Source organism: Orycteropus afer, unplaced genomic scaffold (genome assembly GCF_000298275.1).
Source record: "Orycteropus afer afer isolate SDZICR_OR568_19922 unplaced genomic scaffold, OryAfe1.0 scaffold00077, whole genome shotgun sequence".
Classification (NCBI taxonomy): domain Eukaryota; kingdom Metazoa; phylum Chordata; class Mammalia; order Tubulidentata; family Orycteropodidae; genus Orycteropus; species Orycteropus afer.
Window position 1 is genome coordinate 3,183,665 of NW_006921664.1, and position 12,756 is coordinate 3,196,420.

The 12,756-nt window shown below is 39.8% G+C and overlaps 1 protein-coding gene across 1 annotated transcript in view; it reads left to right on the forward strand.

The window, feature by feature from the left end:
• The window catches only part of EGFR (epidermal growth factor receptor), a 266,434-nt gene that overhangs the window by 199,020 nt on the left and 54,658 nt on the right, over nt 1-12,756 (forward strand). The window contains exons 9-13 of the mRNA XM_007941229.2: nt 4,429-4,555; nt 4,658-4,731; nt 5,562-5,652; nt 9,865-10,064; nt 10,988-11,120. Coding sequence (XP_007939420.2) covers nt 4,429-4,555; nt 4,658-4,731; nt 5,562-5,652; nt 9,865-10,064; nt 10,988-11,120 — 625 coding nt within the window. The remainder of the gene's footprint in view (nt 1-4,428; nt 4,556-4,657; nt 4,732-5,561; nt 5,653-9,864; nt 10,065-10,987; nt 11,121-12,756) is intronic.

Sequence of the window (12,756 nt, forward strand, 5' to 3'; positions counted from 1 at the left end):
GGGGAAAAACAATTAAATTAAAAAAAAAAAAAAATTTCAACCAGGAACAGGGAAAAGAAAAAAAGCCAAAAACTAGGACCTGGGAGGGGAAGAATAAAGAATAATAGTAAAAAGGACAAAAGTATTAATAATAATAGTAGTTTTAAAACAGACAAGTACAAGCAAACTAAAGACCAGAAAAAAGAAAGCAAAAAAGTAAAAATTAAAATTAAAAAAAGAGAAAAAATAATTGGTGGAGGACAGGGCAGGGCACCCAGGCTCTGTCTGAGCACACAGACTGGGATGGAGTTCCTGCGGACCCAGAAGGTGGGTAGGTGTGGGGGATGGCCACACCTCCGTTCACCAAGCAGATGTGGGGTATAAGAGTAACAAGTGGAATGTCGCACCTTTTCAGTAGTGCAGGTCCGGAGTGTCCTTTGGGTTGCTGGCAAGCAGAACCTGTTCTTATGCCCCTGGAATCTGGGAGAGCACTCTCTCTTTAAATATCCAAAGTGGTCAAGCCGCTTGTAAACATTCATAATGGCGGTGCCCTCTGGACAGGCAAAAGTCCACGGCTTAGCCCACTTTTCTCTTCACCTTCTCCATTTAACCCCCAGCCACCAGAGTAGTCTCCTGTGCAGTCCCTGGCTAGCAGGACTGATTTTAGGTTAATTCTTAGGTCCTGCTATCACTCAGCACTCTCTAAGCTGTCTGTGCCGTCAGGATCGCTCAGAATCACTGCCAGACCGCAGCTCCGTATGTCTCCTTTTTTGGTATTTTCATGCAAATTCTTTTGCTAGTTGGGGTTTAGTCCACCTCTGTATCCTTACCTTCAAGGCTCAGGGGTCCAGGATTACCTTCTGTGTCTATGTTAATTGGTTTCCCTTTTCTTTGTTGAAGAGGGTCTGGGCTTCTGCCTAGTCCACCATCTTACCGGAACTCCTCAAATCACAATAAAAAGTTGAAAAACAAAAGTTAGGTTTTCAGAAAAATTGAGTATTTCTGCTCAATTAATTACAGAGTTCCCATATACCTTTCTCCCTTCAACCTACTGTTTCTCCTACTATTAACATCTTGCTTTGATGCAGTACATTTGGTACAATGGATGAACCAATAATGATCCATTATTGTTAACTAAAGTCCATAGGTTACATTAGGGTCCATTTTGTGTTGTACAGTCCCATGGGCTTTGACAAATGCTTAATGCCATGTGTCCACCACTATCGTATCATACAGAGAAACTATGTTCTTACTTTTCTTTTTTTTTTTTTTTTTCTTTCTCCTTTTTACCACCTTATCCTGGATTGTTGCTCAGATCCTTTGAATTCTAAACAAGCCTGGTTACTGAATTGCACAACCAATAGTGGATTAGATGTAGCAATATAGAAGGTTCAAGTGAGCCATTCAAGACAGGCTTCATTAGTGCCACAGCTCCGAACAGGAGTTGAGGACAACCCACAGGGACAAGCAAGAGGTGCACAGAGATCCAGCATTGGTGAGTAGGATGAGTTCAGCAGCAGAGAGTCAGCATTAGGAGGTCTCTTTGCAAGTAACAAATAGGCTCTTGAAAGAGAGTGGAGCAGAGAGGGAGGTGGTGGAGAAGCAGCATATGTATGTCTGCACCTTCATGGAAGCCTGGGGGTGGGGGAAGAACCCATCCCTAAAGGATGAGGGTAACAACTAGCTTGCTGTTTGCTTTGGAGATACAATTAGGTTTTCAATGACCATGCTTACAGAGAAGGTACTATAAGGTTCCATGTGGTAGCAAAAAATTGCTATATGTATTCCAAAGAGGGAGAGTTATAACAGTGATAATGATGGAGATGGGATTTGTGATGGCAATTCAGGAGCGGTTGTAAATTAATAAATGGCTCAGGACACATGTGTGGAAAGGGACATTACAGACCAAGGTAGCAATGAAACACAGGTAAACAGTGGATGAAAAGTAGCTGATAAAATTATTACAATATTACCTACTGTTTTGATGATGGCACATAACAACAACAACAGTGCCACTGTAACAGAAATGTACCACCAATGGGATAGCTTTAACAAACAGGACTTTATTGTTTTACAGTTTTGGAGGCCAGAGTCCAAGTTCAAAGTACCAGGCTCTAGGGGCTGGGTGAAAGTCCCTCAGCCTTGGGCTTCAGCTCTGCCTCTTGTTTCCAACCCACTGAAGCTAGAGGCATCTCTTTATTCAGGCAGCTGTGGGCTACTGAACCTGACAAATCCAAGGTCAACAAGTGAAAAGGCACAGTCCTGATATTACCAAACCACATGGCAGGCCATTGATTCAAATCTATTAAAAGTCCCAAGATTCAACAAGGTACTGAATGAAGAATTGTCTACATGCATGATTCAAGTGTGTCATAAAGCTACAGACCTTCCTCAAAGCTGCTTCTTATATATAGGAAGCAGACCACATCCCTAAAGCAGCTACTCAGCTGCTCTGAGAGATTCCACCATGGAGTTAATTACCAGTCTCACCATGGGGAATAACTATAACCAGCTGCCCAGCCAAGTTGACACACAACCTTAACTACCACACCTAAGATGTAGCATTACTAACAAAATTAAGCCTAGTGCTGTCAAGTCTATTCCAACTCAGAGAAACCTCATAGAACAGGATAAAACTGCCCCATAAGGTTTCCACAATTGAAATCTTTACAGAAGGAGACTGCCACATCTTTTACCTGTGGAGCAGCTGATAGGTTCTAACAGCTAACCTTGCAGATAGTAGTCCAGCACTTAACCACTGCACCACTAAAGTTCCTTCAATGTGACATTGCAACGCAATGCACTGCCATTAGACAGTCATTAAAAATCATATTTGTGATTAAAAAAAAAACTAGGATTACTGGTCAGATAGAGACTCCTGGAACCCCTGAGACTAAGGCCCCTTGTCACCCTCCAGGCTTGGAATTGGACTCATTTGAGTACCTTAACTCTCAAGCAAACAATATGAGCTGAACAACTACACTAGGGAGATGACAATCATTAGAACAATCAACAGTGGGAGATCAGAAGGGCAGCATTTGCACAGGGAGAAAAGTAGGGAGGTGGGAATGCATAGGTAAGAGGGACATAGGAAAGGGCAACCACAGGGAGGAAGGAGGGGGAGACCTGTTACATGGTGGGATCGTAATCAGTGTCACAAAACAAAACGTGTAGGAACTGTTGAATGTAAAATGAATCTACTTTGTCAAATTTCATCCAAATCATAATAAAAATAATAATAATAATAAAAGTAAATGAGAGGTCTAAAAATAAAAATTTGTATGAAACCAAAAGGTCAAAAATACTCTTAAGCAAAGATAAGAAGATAAGGGGCAGGGAAACTAGAGTACTGGAAATGGAACAACCAAAACATAGTTAAAGAGAATGTTGAGAGGAAACACTGTAAAAGTTAAATAAAATTAAATGAATAAAGAGATTGTTGACACACTGAAAATATAACTAATGCCATTGTATAATTTGTGAAGAAATTGTCAAGTGGGAACCCAATATGCTATTGTAAACTTCTGTCAAGATAACAATAAAATATGAATTAGCCTAGCAAAAAACAAAAAATCTTGTTTGTGAATAGTTTCAATGATATTAGAAAGCTTCACAGCATAATAAGTGGGAATTTTCCAAGATATTAAATGTAGGTATAGGCATGACTAGTTATTGTTTCCTTCTTACTCAGCTTCTTTGTTTTCAACATTTTCTTAAATGAACACATCTTTTATTTATAGTAAATATATATGTGAAAAATATTTACCATTTCAGCATTCATCAGATGTACAATTTAGCGATATTCACTATGTTCAATATATTATTAAACTATTTCCTTACATTTTTTATTTAAAAAAACATGTGCATATTGTTTTTTTAAAAGAGAAATAAAGCTGCAGAACCATGTTGGGGTAATGTAAAGGCTTTGAAGATGGAGACTGAGGAAGACTCTGGTTAAAGCTGTGCTCAGATGCGGCACTGGTGAATGTAGGTGGAGGGTACCAGAGGGAGAGAAATAGAGGCAGTAAACTATACCTTATCCCAATTAAGGAATAATGAGAAGAATGCAAGACCATGCAGGCAATGACAGTGCCTCCTTCTATCATCATTGTAACCCAAATCTTGCCAAGTACTCGGCTCCCAGTGGGCCTCCAAAAGTGTTTGCTGAATGAATGGAGAAATTAATGAATGGTGACATGGTGGAGAGTGTTCTCACTGCTAGAATTCCCTTCCCACTTTTAAACACTCCAAAAACTGTTGCTTTGAGTCAGTACCAACTCATGGAGATCCCATGTGTGTCCAAAGTAGAATTGTGCTCCATAGAGTTTTCAGTGACTGATATTTTCTAAAGCTGATCACCAGGCACATCTGAATGAACTCTAACTACCAACCTGGTTATTCTTAATTCAACAAATGTGACTAGAATAAACATCTTTCTTATCTTAACAGTCTGTAATGGAATTGGAATTGGTGAGTTTAAAGACACACTTTCCATAAATGCTACAAATATTAAACACTTCAAAAATTGCACTTCTATCAGTGGAGACCTTCATATCCTGCCAGTAGCATTTAAGGGGTAAGTAACAGATGAAGTTACTTATACATAGAGGGGGAAAAATATCTACTTTTTAATCTGGTTCTGAGAGTTAATCAATACTCGTTCTGTTATTTGTTTCAGTGACTCTTTCACACATACGCCACCTCTAGATCCAAAGGAACTAGATATTCTAAAAACTGTAAAAGAAATAACAGGTTTGTACTATCATATTATGAAATGTGAAGTCAGTGTTTTATATAGAGAACTCTTGGACATATTTTCTTCTTCCTCAGCATATGAACATTTCTTCTGACATGTTTCCATTAATGACTAGTTCTTTGATAATTCTCAAAAATACAATTTCCTCTGCATGGAAAGCACTAGCACTAAGCCAAAACTCAAGTCATTCAGAACTTCATGTAAACATATATAAAGCATTCCTCTTACAAAGTTTTGCTTTTACTGGCCAGTAACATGGTTAGACACATACTTTAATGGGTAAAGTGTGAGGAAACAGCATGGGCTCCCAAGTTCTGTCAACCACACTTCAAATCCTTGGATAATGACTACAATCTGAGCTCCATTTTCTTCATCTCCAGAAAGGGAGTAATTAGACTTAAATAACAAGGGTGTTTTGAAGATTGCATTTAAATAAGGAAAACATGTAAAACTGTGTTCATGTAATAATAGTTCAATAAGTGGCAAATGTAACTGGGAGCAGGCATTTGTTTGGTATCCTCAAGTGTGGAGCCCAGCAAGGGCCACGGCCTCTGGGGACAGGCTATTGGGTGTGGTTAGGCTTTAGGAGAGATGTAACAAGGGGTGTGTAAATTCCATGGAAGAAGCAGCATGTCTGTTACAAAGTTTTGCCTTGGATTGGGTATGTATGTGTGTATGTATTTTCAATTGAGATGATGTAAAGAATGAATCTCAAGTTTACATTTTTACTGTTCATATTATAGTCTCTGAGAATACAAGAATAATGTCACAAACAAAAAAGAAATGTGGAAGTGGCCTATGTCTGAGCCTTCCTTCTGCCTTACAGGGTTTTTGCTGATTCAGGCATGGCCTGGAAATAGGACTGACCTCCATGCTTTTGAGAACCTAGAAATCATACGTGGCAGAACAAAGCAACAGTAAGTTGACTACAACCAAAGACTGATTTTATTTATTTATTTACTAGAATACTCATTACATGAAATATACATTGTTTTCCAAAATATTTCTTGATTATGCATCTCTTACATTAAACATGCAGCTAACAATGCTTCCTAGAAATCCTCCTTTGCTCTGAATTCTCAGGAATACTTCCTTTGTCCAAGATTCACACAGGAATGAGAGATTTAGACTGGTTTTCTTTGATGACTGGTAACATGTACCACCATGCTTAGTTTTTAGGGATATAAACAAGATATGAGTTGTTTTTTCTTTTCAAAATGAGAAGTCCAGTGAGGCATAATCCATGGCTCCATGATATTGTGAGGCTTGTAGCCAACTGCTGTACCATTTTTAGGGCATGGCCCTTAACCTCATACTTCCAAAAAGACTGCTGGAGTGCCAGCCATTGTGACTATACTCCAGGCATGTGGAGGGAGAATGAACAAAGGGCAATGAGCAGACATGTAGCTGAGTCCAACTCCTGTTCACCACCCAGGAGCTCCACTTGTTGTTTTAAACCATGTCACTCCCCTTTTTCAGAACCTGTTGATTTTAAATATATTTTGCCACAAAAAAAAAAAAATAAGGAAAGGGAAGAAAAGGACATGTGCCTGCAGTGTGGATGAGACAGGTCTGCTTTTAGAGTTACCTAGCTTCTCCATAAGCTCTCAGAACTGTTAGGGAGGGATATGTCTGCAGTGGTGTGCTGAGTAAGTGTGTGTGAATGACCTACTTCTGAGTGCCACTAGTTAACAGGGTGCTTCTAATATCCCTTGCTGGCCCAGAACCCCCAAGGGAACCATAACAGAGCCATGGAGGCAGAGCCAGCAGCAGAAAAGCAGAAATGTATTTTTATCCAAAATGATGTCTTTGGTAGCCCAGAGTCAAACATGATCACTGTTTTCAAGAGAGAAAAAAAACACTATTTTGAAATTTCCATGGTGGGAACTCATGAAGAATCTCAATACACAGACCAGGCAGTTAATCCCAAGCTTTTTTTTTTTTTTTTTTAAATACATTGCCTTAATACATGTCCAGAAAGAACAGGAATCTTCCAGAGCCCCAGGGTCAAATGGATGATGGCAGTATTCCCATAAGAAGCACATTCCAGTTCCTTGTATCTTACATAAAAAACCAAACCAAAGTCACTGCCATTGAGTCAATTCCAACCCATAGTGACCCCCTTTGGGTTTCTGAGTCAATAAACCTTTATGGAAGTAGATTGCCCGGTCTTCCTTCCGACGCCTTTCATAGTTCCTTCTGAATAATTAAACCACTCTAGTCTAATTTTAGGAATTCCTGGATGGTGCATGCAGTTAAGCATTGGACTACTAACTGAAAAGTTGGCAGTTCAGACCCACCCGGAGCTGCCTCAGAAGTAAGGCCTGGCTATCGGTTTTCAAAGTGTCATTCCCTAAAACCCTATGGAGTACAGTTCTAATCTGCACACATGGAGGTGCCATAAGTCAGGGCTGACTTGAAGGCAATTATTAGCAACAACAGATTAGTCTGACAAGTCAATCTCTTATTTTAATGGGTTAAAAAAAAAAAAAAAAAAAAAACTCCTGTCCAAAGTATTTCTCTTCATATCCACCTGTAGCCTATTTTTCTCTGTCCTCCCATTAATCCTCCTTAGTCTCATTACAAGTCTTCTTCCGTACTCTCCACACCCCAGCCCCATACTTCCCTAATGAGGTGGGTGGAGAAGTGTGAAGGGAAAAGACATGCCCCTTTCTTCCTGTGGAGGGCTGGTCCCCACAAGAAGGATCATCACCCTGGTCCATGACTGGACCATGAGACACTGAGCCCCTCATCTTTCACTATAGGAGGCTTAGAAATTGCCTCCAAAGAGGGTCAGTGTTTGTTAACAGACTTGTGAGCCATTGTATTGAGCAACCACCTGCAGAGATGGAGAGGACTCTGGACAGTGTCTTGCACTTAAACTCACCAGTCTCACTGTTGATACTCTGCTATTATGACACTGTTCCCTAAGGGCCTGGAGACTTTCCTGGGATGTGTTGGATGGTCATGTATTATGTAATTGCTAAGTAATGCTTTGAGGACAGGAAAAAGAAGAGGAAAGGAACTGGCTTAGAAGGACAGCAAAGGGTCTCATGAAAAGAATGAGGAACAGAGTGCCTCGACATACTAGCCTAAGAACCCAGGCTAAGAACCCAGGCAGGAAAGAGAAGCATAAGGAGACCAGAAGCCTACCTATAGGTGGGGCTTGGAGGATCAAAGCTTTGCACAGAATGTGGACTGATAGGTGGACATTATAAAAAGTTCAATGTTTCATGTCTTTTTTATTAGTCAAAGTGTGGCATGTAACCACTATTAAGAAGTTGGAAAATGCAGGATTATTGTTGACATCGTTTTACTCCCAGGTAAAGTCTACTGACAAAAATGGGATAGAAAGTAGGACTTGTAAAAATATGTTCTTGGTGCATTCTCCTGAAAGGTGAGGGAAGAAGAGATGAATTTTGGTGCCAAGAAAGCACTGGAGACCCATATTGGAAGTTTTCATGTGGCCCATGGATGGTAGACTCTGTTCTCTCACATCATAGGGAGACCATAAGCTCCTGAGGTACTCAGCTTCTGAGGCAGGCTAACCTTATTCCAGGTGTGACTGGTCCCAAAGCAAGATTTGTGCAGCTGTTGGGAGAGAATGACTGCCTGCCAGAGACTGGGTGGTAGTTGCAAGCTGCTGACACTAGGTCCCTTACTTCTCAGGCACTAGTTTGTGCCTCAGAGATAGAATAACAGAGAGAGAGAAATGGTTGAAAGAGAAATACAAACAGAGTAGGAGTCTCCAAATAAACTTTAAACCTTTGTAATTCCAACCGCTTAATTATCATTCTCTTCACTGAGTCCCTTCTCAATTCAAGCATTCCCCATATTGGCCTCAAATGAGCTTCCTAAAAATGCAAATCTCTTTCCTGTTGGCTGCCACCATTTGCAGACAACTATCTGAACACCTCCACTAGGTGCACTAGGCCTTCTGTGCTTCTACCTCTCCTACTTTCCCCAGACCCACCTCCCATCCTTCCTGCCCCCAGGTTTCTGGTCCAACCATAGCTGGTATTTCTTAGCACACATGTGATTTCTTCCCTCCTGTTCCTCTCATGTGGTTCGGTGGGACTTTCTTCCTTTATTCTGTATAACTTCTATACCTGAGTTTTGCTTAGTCATGTGACACACACAGTGTGGAATCCTAACACACAGGGATGGTGAAGAAAACATCTTAGTTCCGGCTCTCGAGATCCTCACAATCTTGATGTTGTTATGTGCAGTCAAGTCAATTGATTCCAACTCATAGCTACCCTATAGGAAAAAGTAGAACTGCCCCATAGGGTATCCTAGGCTATAATCTTTATGAGAACAGATCTTTTCTCCCATGGAGTTGCTGGGTAGGTTTGAACCACTAGCCTTCCAGTTAGCAGCTGAGTACTTAACCATTATGACAAAAGGACACAGTCTTAGGAAGCTCTCAAAATCCCTCACTAGACTTTTGCATGACTTTGCTCTGTACTTCCATCTTGCTCTACGTATTTCATTATCACTGTACTCCTCACAGGAGTCTCTGGGTGCTCAACTGCCAATCAAAAGGCTGGTGGTCTATGTCCACACAGAAAAGCCTTAGAAGAAAGGCCTGACAATATACTTCCCCAAAATATCAGCCATGGAAAACCCTATGGAGCACAGTTCTCCTCTGACACACATGGGGTCACCATGAGCCAGAATCAACTAACTCAATAGCAACTGGTTTGATACTCATCATAGTGGGTCAAAATTATGTGTTTATATGGTTGTATTCCCATGAGACATAGAGTACCTTGAGAACAGGAAATGTATTCTTAACCTTCATAAAACTGGAGACATGCTTTCTCAATATTTGAAGGGATAGCAAATGTTTTCAATTCCTAGACAAAACAAACATGCAATAAATATAATAATGACTTTCAGGGCACATTTATTCAGCCCCAGTCTGCCAAGCACTGGGTTACTGATACAAAATGAACAAGGCGCTGGATTGTTCCTGGAAAAGCTGAAAAGACTTGCGGTTTTCAAAAGTTGTGATGCATACTTTTCAACATTTTAGCTTTTACTCCAGGGAAGGTGTTTGTAGTCAACAAAATAACGTTCTTAGTGATATAAGATTTTTCACGTTATTTTTCTTCCCACCAATGTAGTGGTCAGTTTTCTCTTGCTGTTGTCGGCCTGAACATAACATCCTTGGGACTACGGTCTCTCAGAGAGATAAGTGATGGAGATGTAATAATTTCAGGAAACCAAAAACTGTGCTATGCAAATACAATTAACTGGAAAAAACTGTTTGGGACTTCAAGTCAGAACACCAAAATTACAAACAACAGAAGAGAAAAAGATTGCAGTAAGTGATGACCTTCTCTTTTGATTGTGGAGATTGTTCAAATTTATTTTTCATATTGAAAGATCATTCCTAACCATTTCAGTCATTTCTTTCATTCCTTAAGAAGTAAATTAAAGAAATTCATACGTTCCTAACTGTGACGTTACCATATGAAGTTCATCAGAATTGTTTCTAGATCATTCTCATTTTATAGAATGAATTTGCCTTGAAGTTTAGACTGCCAATTATTTGTGATTTACAAACTACACTTATTATTTATTAAGTTACGTTTTAGCTTTAGGTTTCTCCCCGCTCATTTCAGCCTGTAATGACTATAAACACATGTACACACACATACACGCAAAAAACACATATGCACATGCATACACACACTAGAGAAGGATAAACATTTATTATTAACATTTCTTGTTCTGATTTTAGAGCCATAAACTAGTTTTTGAAGCTGGGGAGTGCATTGTAGCCTGGTGAGGAGATCCTGGCCTCTGACAGAAGCAGGCCTGTGTTCAAATCCTGGCTTGGCTCTGAGACCTTGATCAATTCACTAAATCTTGTTAGACTTAAGCTTTCTCATCCATAAAATGGAGATAATAATACTTCCCATACCCTAGCTCTATTGAGAGAATTAAAAGAATTCTGTATGCAACACATTTAGCTAGCAGGTACACAATGCTGCTGTTGTTACTGTCAGCCCAGGCATTTATCAGCAAAATACTGAACAGATCTAGTCCAGGATACCTTCAGTAGGGAAATAGAGAACTTTCAGTCAGCCTTCCAGGGAGCCCGTTTTGTCATTACTTCTTTCTGGAGACCCCAGAGCACAATTCAGAATCACAGAAAAATCCCTCACTTAAAGATTTGTCTCCAGTGGTCACTCTGATCTCTAGTCCATGCCTGAAACCGTCATGCTCATTCTGTGTTCTCAGATGCCATAGGCCACATTTGTAATCCCTTATGCTCGTTGGAGGGCTGCTGGGGCCCGGATGCAAAAGACTGTGTCTCCTGCCGCAATGTCAGCCGAGGCAGGGAGTGTGTGGACAAGTGCAACATTCTGGAGGGGTAAGGCATTAGTTTTTAATCTCTTTATTTTGATCAAAAAATAAAATTCTGTATTATTTTTAAAGGGTTATAGTTATTGAACTTGATTATTTTCCTTTTTTTGGCAAACTGTTAATCGCCGTAGGAAATGAACAAAATTTTTTTATTACTGCTTCTTAGGATCCTGCAAAGTCAAAAGTATGTAAAATTACCTTCTTTGTTAAACTTATTTGAGTTTTAATCAAAATCCTTCAAGTTGCATGATAAACTCATTTCCTGTTTGGCTCTCAGCAGAGAGGAACACCATCCTCTGTAGAATTGTGCTGTGTGCATATCAAATCCAAAAATCCATTAACTTCTAGAAACTTCTTTTCTGGAATTAGGTTATATTTTTCTAACCTGCATAGAGTTCCCAAAACAAGTAGAACAGTCATAAATTGATACTATGGCCACAACCAGAGACATTTGGACTTTGCAGCACATTATTCCTGGTATGTCAAAATATATTAATAGAGATTATATATCCTGGTTAATGTTTGTTTTATCCTCATGGGCAAAGGAATAAGCAATCATATAAATGCTTGTTGAATTTAGTTGCATTCTATGAAGAGTACAGTCTGTCAATACTATGAGAATCTTGATGTGTAAGGCTTTGAATGACCATAAATAATGACTTGTTGTTAGATGCCTTCAAGTCAGTTCCAACTCACAGCAACCCTATGTACAACAAAACAAAGCACTGTCTGGTCCTGCACCATCCTCACAATCATTGCTATTTTTGAGCCCATTGTTGTAGCCACTGTGCTAGTCTATCTCGTTGATGGATCTTTTTCATTGGTCCTCTACTTTCCCAAGCATGATATCCTTCTCCAGGGACTGGTCCCTCCTGATAGTATAATGACCAGGAATAGATTAATGTACAAGTAAAATTATAAAATAGAGACCAAGGTGATTTTTTTTAAATGTAAAGAAAAGAGAAATACTGTGATACAGAAGAACCAAAAGGAATTACAGATGGCTGTAGAACGTCTTGCATCCTTTTTCTCAATCAGGTCATGGGCCACAGTTTTGATCCAGAATTTTTAAGGGCAGGATGAGAAGACCAAGTTCAATCTGTAGGAATCCTTTAGCTGATATGTTCATTAGCCTAACAGAAAAAGAGTGTATAATTGATATAACTGTTTCAACTTCAAACAGGAAATATTGGTGCAATCTTACTGCTATAAAGAACTTCCATTTTAAGTGTTCACAGCTCTTTAAAGAGACAAGGCGATTAAAGCAGCCATGTTTGTGATGTCCTGGAGTCTCTCCTGTTAGTATAGAGAATACTGATGTTCAGCATCATCTGCTTGCTTTTTGAAACTGCCCCCCATTAGCCAGCTTGGTGATCTGAGAAGCACAGGGAGACAATCAATGTATGCTGTTTGGTTGAATTGATTCCATTAGTCTGAAAGGGAGGACTTGGGGCACACTTTCCATGTGTGGGCACTCCTTGATCACTGTGTGGAGTGAAGACCTGCAGTTAGTGACCAGGCAGATTTTTCTCTTCTTACCAGCTGTCACAGCCATTTTGTCTTTTCAATTAAACATCAGCTTCTTGCTTAACATTGATCTGTACAACTTTGAAGACTGTTGAAAATGTTACTGGAAAAATAAT